Source organism: Amphibalanus amphitrite, unplaced genomic scaffold (genome assembly GCF_019059575.1).
Source record: "Amphibalanus amphitrite isolate SeventyFive unplaced genomic scaffold, NRLGWU_Aamphi_draft 002203F_arrow, whole genome shotgun sequence".
Lineage (NCBI taxonomy): Eukaryota > Metazoa > Arthropoda > Thecostraca > Balanomorpha > Balanidae > Amphibalanus > Amphibalanus amphitrite.
The window spans coordinates 46,495-55,414 of NW_024883694.1; the positions used below are offsets into that span (position 1 = coordinate 46,495).

Genomic DNA, 8,920 nt, shown 5'->3' on the forward strand with positions numbered 1-8,920 from the left:
TACCCAAATTCATTTGGGCCATCCATGTGGTAGGTATTTCTGCTACCAAGAGTGAGGAAAGGGACTAGATCCGGTTGATTCGGTCTCCCGTCTTTCCACGCCCGTCCGGCGGAACCCTGTCAAACACGGTCCGTGGCTCAAACATCCAGCACGGGCCGGGCATTTCCAAACACCTCCCCTCCAGCGCTCAGGCGGATACTAGAGCGCCTGTCTACACTCTGAGGTCAGCAATAGAGCTTCTATTTAGACACCCCAACCGGTCAGCGTCACTGGTCAGGTGTAACACACTTCAGGCACGCGGCGACGAGCTCCGGTATGAACCGCGCTTTAGGGCGATCCAGTTAGAGTGGGGTGTAACACGTGCTACTACCGGGAGGCCGCGGGCTGAGGGCGGGTTCACAGGGTGGCGTCAGGGTATGTGTTTACTGGAGCTGCGGGCTGTGAGGTCGGACTAATCCGGGCTCGCATACCGACCGTTTTAGATCACAGGTGCTTTTGGATGATGCAAAGGTAGCGAAGAGCATGGTGGGCAAACCTTTAAACTTTCAGGCTTTCGATATGGCTGAAGGATTAAATCATAATTACAGTTAATTACGTACGTGTGTAATTATGCTGTGTTTGGTTGAATTCTGTCAGAAGTTAACCCGCATTTGTTCATTCGAGATAGAGGTGAGAAAACTGCACTCGTAGCTCCCTTAGCGCAGCAAATTGTTCATGCATGTAGGTATGCAATGTGCATTGGAAAGGATAGCAAGTCAAGTGCCGTTGCAACATATGTTTTAGGCCGGGTATGAGAGCCACTTTAGGTCCGCACCTGATAGTGCTGATGTCATTTAGGTCGGAAGGGATTTAATTAAAGTCGAAACAAGGTCATCGTTCTTTGCTAGTCGGGATATTCCTCCTTTTTATCACACCGCACTGGTGCAATGCTTCCCTTGCACGGTTCCAAGAGGCCTCAGAGGTGCTTTCCGTGTAGTTGCCAGCTGATGACATCGTTTTTGTACTTGGAGCTGAAGTATGCAAGCTGTCCTCAACACTTTAGCTTGCTAGGTGATGCCACAACTGGAAATCTACATATTTAAGTGCTGCCGCTAATATCGTGTCTCATTCATATGATGAATACACGTTGCTCGTTTCAACAAAGCGAATCGATGACAAGTTTACGTTTTTTTTTTTACATTCTTTGAGAAAACTCTGTTTTTAATGATACTTATATCTTAACTTCGTTTGTAGGCAAAATATAAATTCAACACTTCAGATGTGCTAGATGTGCATTGTGCAATAAAATAGCTACCGATTCCTGGATCTGGCATGGTCAGCTAGACTCATGTGCGGCAGTGGGGCAGTCACGTGCCCCGTACTTTGGCACCCATAAGGACGCTTTGCCTACGGCATGCGGAATGAAAGCTAAATGGCATCATCGCAGCTCAATAGCGTATAGATAGCTGATACCAGATATGAATTCTGATGTGATGATGAACATAGCCGGCTAAGCCGAAATTAAGCACAGGAAAATGGCCACAATGACGCTTGATTGAAAACTCAGCAACTACACATATAGTTATTTGACAGAGCTTTGTCTATGTGATTGCTGATGAATGCTAGACAATCCCAAGAAAATTTGCCTTTTATCCTCTGGCGTTGGAATAAAATTACATTACATGTAGGCAATTATCCGCATTCAAGCTCCAAATGCTATTACATCAAATGCGAATAGCGATATTAGACCTCCATATTTAATTATCGATCTATAGTTGCTGGCTCAGGATAGCAATGCACACACAAGAAAAGAAATCCTGTAGGTATATCCTATTACACATATACATATATCCTATTACACAATATACATATCAGTAAAAGGCTCCAAGGCTCCATTTTGATAGCAGATGTACCATTTTCACAAGTAGGCAATGGGCGTTATAAAGCCATGGGTATGCTGCATGCTAGAATATTACTTGATATATTTAAAGCTATCAACGCTCTTCCTCCAACAAATAGAAACGAATACAACTTAACACACGTACGTACACAAAGGGAATCTTCTGAAGATAAATGAAGCCATCCGACAATGAGTTATTCTGGATCATAGATAACATGAACTACCTGGATTGGACACTCGTTTTTGGCGCGAAAAATAAGAGGCCACTTTGGCCTCTTATTTTTAATGACGGATTTTTAATAAGTGTTTTAAGAGGCTGATATCTCAGCAACCGCTGGGCCGATTCGCCTGCGGTCTTTTTTGTTGGGTAGCTCCATCCTTTTTGCCCCGCAATTCACTTATCGTGGTGCGTTCATGGGTGACCGTCGTGGCACGTGGCACGTGAAAAGTTGGGGTGTTCAAGTCGTTCTGCTGGAGTAACTGTTTTGAGAGGCTTAATCTCAGTAACCACTGGGGCGATTGACTTGCGGTAACTTTTGTAGAGTAGCTGTATCCCTTCTAACAAACATTGGATACTCGTGATGCACGTGAGTGACCCCCGCTGCACGTGCGAAGTGCAAAAAACAGAAGAGGCGTTAAATTTGTTCCCATTTCAGTAACTCAGCAACTACTGGGGCGACTTCGCTGAAACTTGGCATGCATGTAGGCACCCACAGGGCAATGCCCGCCGTCAAAGACATCCGTATGTCATGGTTGGGGTGCTATTGCACGTGCGGCGCACGTGCAGGAGTCGCTTCCAGATCTCGAGAACGGCTGGACCGATTGCGCTCAAATTTGGTACACGATTAGAGACCGGCGAGAAGGGTGCCATGCAAAAGTCAGCTGGGACCCATATTGCACGTGCGCACGTGCAGGGTGCCGCTTCCAGATCTCGAGAACGGCTGGGCCGATTGCGCTCAAATTTGGCACCTCGCAAGAGACCAGTAAGTAGAATGCCGTGCACCGGGGAGGTTGTAGCTCTGCGCGTGCTCACGTGCTCACGTGCACACCCCTCTGTCATATCTCAGAAACGGACTGACCGATTGCAATGAAATTTGGTGTGTGATTGGATGCTGAATGTGTATGAGTTTTTCTAAGTCGATGAAGGTGAGGTAATGTACGTGCGCACGTGCAGGGGTCGCCTCCAGATCTCGAGAACGGCTGGACCGATTGCGCTCAAATTTGTCCCACGACTAGAGACCGGCGAGAAGAGTGCCTTACCAAAGTCAGTTGGGACCCATATTGCACGTGCGCACGTGCAAGGTGCCGCTCCCACATCTGAAGAACGGCTGTGTCGATTGCGATCATATTTGGCACATCGCAAGAGACCAGTTGGTAGGGTGTCGTGCACCGAAGAGCCTGTAGCTCTGCGCGTGCTCACGTGCGCACGTGCACACCCATCTGTCATATCTCAGGAACGGACAGACCGATTACAATGAAATTTGGTGTGTGATTGGATGCTGACCGTGTATGAGTTTTTCTAAGTCGCGAAGGTGTGCTTATGCACGTGCGCACGTGCACGAGCACACCCAACATTAACAGCTTAAAAACTGGAAGGCCGATTTCGATCAAATTTGCCGTGCGATTAGGGGATAAGACAACAAATTGCATTGACTGTGTGCATCAGAATAAGTGTGAATATGCACAACCCAATTTTTAGAGCTGACAAAACGAGCACGCTGGTGGTGATCAGATTCGGTTCATAATCGATAGCGTAGCTCGCTCAGGCTGGGTAGTACGGTCAGGTCAGGTATATACCTGACCTGACTGAAATCCCCAGTCTGAGCGAGCTACGCTATCGATTATGACCCGAATCTGATCACCACCAGCCTCTGCCCGTTTTTCAGCTCTAAAAATGGATTGTGCACCTTCATATGTGCATACTCGCACCCATTCTGATGCACACAGTCAATGCATTTGTTACCTTATCCCTTAATCGCACGGCAAATTTGATCGAAATCGGCCTTCAGCTTGTTAATGTTGGTGTGTGCACTTGCGCACATGCATATTCAGTGCTGGAGCATACAATAAATGCACTTTTTTATTTCCCAATCGCACACCAGCTTTTACTGAGATCGGCTAGTCCGTTTTTAGCTGTAAATATGGGGTGTGCGGTGTGCACGCGCGCACTTGCTTTAGCACAACTTCGTCGACTTAGAAAAACTCATACACGGTCAGCACCCATTCACACACAAAATTTCATTGTACTCGGTCAGTCCATTCCTAAGATATGACAGATGGGTGTGCACGTGCGCACGTGAGCACGCGCAGAGATACAGGCTCCTCGGTGCACGGCACCCTACCAACTGGTCTCTTGCGGTGTCCCAAATATGATCGCAATCGATACAGCCGTTCTTCAGATGTGGGAGCGGCACCTTGCACGTGCGCACGTGCAATATGGGTCCTGACTGACTTTCGCAAGGCACCCTTCTCGCCGGTCTCTAATCGTGTGACAAATTTGAGCGCAATCGGTCCAGCCGTTCTCGAGATCTGGAGGCGACCCCTGCACGTGCGCACGTGCATTACCTCACCTTCATCGACTCAGAAAAACTCGTACACATCCAGCATCCAATCACACACTAAATTTCATTGCAATCAGTCACTCCGTTTCTGAGATATGACAGAGGGGTGTGCACGTGAGCACGTGAGCACGCGCAGAGCTACAACCTACCCGGTGCACGGCACTCTACTTACTGGTCTCTTGCGAGGTGCCAAATTTGGGCGCAATCGGCCCAGCCGTTCTCGAGATCTGGAAGCGGCACCCTGCACGTGCGCACGTGCAATATGGGTCCCAACTGACTTTTGCACGGCACCCTTCTCACCGGTCTCTAATCGTGTACCAAATTTGAGTGCAATCGGTCCTGCCGTTCTCGAGATCTGGAAGCGACCCCTGCACGTACGCACGTGCAATAGCACCCCAACCATGACATACGGATATGCATTGCCCGGTGGGTGCCTACATGCATGCCAAGTGTCAGCGAAATCGCCCCAGTAGTTGCTGAGTTACTGAAATGGGAACAAATATAACACCTCTTCTGTTTTTTGCACTTCGCACGTGCAGCGGGGGTCACTCACGTTCATCATGAGTATCCAATGTTTGTTAGAAGAGATACAGCTACTCTACAAAAGTTACCGCAAGTCAATCGCCCCAGTGGTTACTTAGCTATAGGCCTCTCAAAATAGTTACTCCAGCAGAACGACTTGGAACACCCCAACTTCTCACGTGCCACGTGCCACGACGGTCACCTGAATGCACTACGATAAGTGAACTGCGGGGCAGAAGGGATGGAGCTACCCAACAAAAAAGACCGCAGGCGAATCGGCCCAGCGGTTGCTGAGATCAGCCTCTCAAAATACTGATTAAAAATACGTCATTAAAAATAAGAGGCCAAAGTGGCCTCTTATTTTTCGCGCCAAAAACGAGTGTCCAATCCAGGTAGTTCATGTTATCTATGTCTGGATGAATGATGGATCGCAATTCTGACTGCTGATGCTTTGGTTCATTTCAGGTACTTGCATCGAAACCGGATCGTCCTCCACAAGGGTGATCTGGACAAATACAAGAAACTAACGATGATGTAAGTGCCAGATAATACCGGCTCACCATTGGAAAAAGCATTATGTAAATGTATCAACAATGTTGAGACAAATGATTGATAAGTTGTGACTTCTAAAGTGATAATAATCGAAACGTGAAAACTGGGTATTAGGTATGTTAGGTATGTTGCATTAAAAATGTATGGAAAAGACAAAACAATTTTGCACTCCCTTGAAACCAAGAACTACCTTAACAATTGTTTTACATCGGCAATGTGCAGCAACCCAATGAGTATCAAACATCTAATTCATTGACCTTTTATTCCATAGAAACCTGAATGACAATGGCATCGAAGATATTCCGGAGGGTCTTTTTGCAAACCAAGACAGTCTTTTCAAGCTGTAAGTATGGCGCCGTTCACTAATTGGAGAGAGAGAGAGAGAGAGAGAGAGGAGAGGAGAGAGAGAGAGAGAGAGAGAGAGAGAGAGAGAGAGAGAGAGAGAGAGGAGAGAGAGAGGGGAGGAGAGAGGGAGAGAGAGAGAGAGAGAGATTTGGCAAGTTAGCTGTTTTCCCCACCAGTCAGATTGTTTTAGTAACCCAATACACTGAAATGCTATAACCTGACTTTTAGGAGTTGTTTTGTTCAGTTGCATGAGTATGCATTTATAGGAACATCGCTTTCACTGGTTGTTAATATAATCAAATAACTTTATTTTCATGCCAAGTCCGCACCCAACTTGGTCTGTGTGACATCCCGTTGCCTCCGTCTGCCCTGTTCAGATTGCTGCGAAGGAACCGGCTGACTCGTCTGCCGGAGATGGCGTTCTCTGGCGCCGGCTCGTCTCTGACGCAGCTGCTGATGGACCAGAACCTGCTGACCCACATGCCGCCCATCGGACACCTCACTCAGCTGCACTTCCTGTGAGTTGCAGCGAGCAGAAACTCGCCAGATAGCTCGGAAGAGTTAATACCCTGGGGCGATTCACAGGTGGGAGGAGGCTAAAGATAACAGTTGTCAGACAATTTGCTATCGCCAATATAGCGATAACTGTAGTCTTTTCGTACGTCCCTGGCCAGTGGCCATACCGTGCAGAGTGCCAACAATTTGGGGCGCAATCAGGCAAAATGCGTTACTATTACTAGCCTTTCCTGTAGTCGCAATTTGCTGCCCTAATCGGGTGACGCAAGCCAATAAAGTAGTCGCGCAATGCGGCTCTTTGGCTTGGGAGATGTTTTTCCTGATACCTGATTGTTTTTTTTTTACTATTGCCGTAGAAACAGCCAGACCTACTGAGTCCCTTCGTTTCGCGTGTGTGCGCGCGTGTGTGTGCGCGTGTGCATTTGTTTATATTGTATGTAGTAGTCTATGCCAAAACGTATCCAGTAACTATACACGGCTGCATTTACTTTTCCAGAAATATGAGCTACAACAGACTAACTCTAGAAAATTATGAGTTCCCAGAGTGCAAGATACAGAAACTGTAAGTACATGTTCCACTTAATTGCATCATTTAATTATTCCGTTTCACTTATAAGGTTTTATCGCTATAGTTTTGTGAACGACAGACATCCGTGCACGGACGTCGAATCTATAAAAAAGGAATCATGATTCCTTTTATAAAAAATATCCATTCATTAAAATGTCGCATGTATGTATTTTTTTTTTTTTTGAAGTGGAATAATCACTTCGTCAATAACAATACTTATTAGGCTGTCAACCAGTTCAGGGTTATTTATCCCATTTGTAGACGACGAATGAAACCACTTTGCACTCATTGGCGAGTTTCAGCTCCATTGAACAATACGAACTTCCCTCAGGCATCTTGACGATAATCAGATTCGGCACATCACCAACAAAACCTTTCGGAAACTGCTGCATCTGAAGACGCTGTGAGTACGATTTCAAGAATAAAAATGTGTTTCACATAGATCGTTCAAATAAGCATCATTTGTTTTCGTTTCAGTGTCAGGTTGGGAAGGAGCAGTGGAGCTCAATTTTGAAATGTTTAACCCTCGCCCCGTTTGGGGGGGCCATTTTGGCCCCCCCTGTGGGTTTTCCTGAATAGCAAGAAAACGGCGGCGCGCAGCGCCGCCAAATTTTCAGTACCTTCCCGGGCATCAATTTGACACCTCACACCAAATTTCAAGTCCTAGGTCACCTTAGGTCAGGAGTTATTGAGGTCAAACTGAGGTTATGTTCGAGCAAAAATGAGCAAAAAACATGCAATCTTGAAACGCTCACCAAATCTACAGTTATCAAGCAATTTCAAAGTTCTTTATGGTCTAGTAGACAAAAAGCGGCGCTACAACTGCTATCTCGGATTTTCAAAATTTTGGTTTTTGACCAAAAAAAAATCAAAAAATTGATTTTTTAGAAAACTTTGAAAAAATCCAAATTTTTCCGAATTTGGAAAAAACCGGAATATATGTGATAGTCCCAGCGCTCTTCTAAATGCATACCAAATTCAGATCGATATCTCGTTTTTTGGCCAAGTTATAGCGAAAAAAACTTTCAAAAATGATGACGTCAAATTTTTAACTCAATTTTTAGCGATTCTAGACCACGTACGGCAAACAAAGACCACCATTGAACTCCCCGTGACGAGCTGCATCGATTCGATACCCATTTTATGCAAAAATATTAACTTTGAAATTTGACCTAATTTGACCTGACCTTGACCTGACCTTGACCTGACCTTGACCAAAACGTGATCTAAGCTGGCCCAAAGGCTGCCTGACCCATATAATCGCATTTGTCATGTAAAGGACCATAAAACATGTATCACACGACACTTTCATATTGTGACCCCCCGTGACCTGACTGTGACCTGACCTGGTATCAGTGACCTCAAATGCAAAATATGTGTTGAAGAACATTTCCCCATCGATGATTTTCAATGAAATGCATTTTACTCGATTTTACAACGCATTTCTTGAAGTGCCTGTAAACGGTGAAAATTGGACCTTTGACCTGACCTGTGACGTCATCGGTTTGACCTAGGTCAAAAAATTGGGTACAAGGTAGTTCCCCGTTGGGGCTATCCAACGCCGTTTACCGCTTGTCGCTATGTTGCGTGGTTCTCGAGATCTTAGGGGGGGGGCCCAAAACCCCCCCCTCCAACCGGGCGCTTTGCTCGGCAGAGCCAACGGGGCGCGGGTTAATGTTATCATGAAACCTACTGCTCTAGCAAATCTATGAAAAATCTTTAATGCTCGTCTCGCGAAACTCCATTGTGCATATTCCTACTAAAATAGTCGTTGGTGAGTCAAGAAGCTCCATTGATTTCACTTCCAAAAACAAGCTATCCATTTAATTGCCTCTCTCACAAATAGCTTTTCACATTCAGTGCTACACTCGATGTCGATAACACCAGCACACAGCATACAGGCCGGTTGACATAGGATCATCTAACATCTCGAGGCGATTTCATTTTTCAAATGGGCTCGTTTCCGTTTGGGCAGGT

The 8,920-nt window shown here is 46.0% G+C and overlaps 1 protein-coding gene across 1 annotated transcript in view; it reads left to right on the forward strand.

Annotated features, from left to right (window-relative positions):
* The window catches only part of LOC122376586 (relaxin receptor 2-like), a 44,228-nt gene extending 36,878 nt beyond the window's left edge, over window positions 1–7,350 (forward strand). Inside the window, exons 5-9 of the mRNA XM_043356473.1 lie at window positions 5,428–5,496; window positions 5,786–5,857; window positions 6,237–6,377; window positions 6,872–6,937; window positions 7,275–7,350. Coding sequence (XP_043212408.1) covers window positions 5,428–5,496; window positions 5,786–5,857; window positions 6,237–6,377; window positions 6,872–6,937; window positions 7,275–7,350 — 424 coding nt within the window. The remainder of the gene's footprint in view (window positions 1–5,427; window positions 5,497–5,785; window positions 5,858–6,236; window positions 6,378–6,871; window positions 6,938–7,274) is intronic.
* Window positions 7,351–8,920: the final 1,570 nt, after the last annotated feature.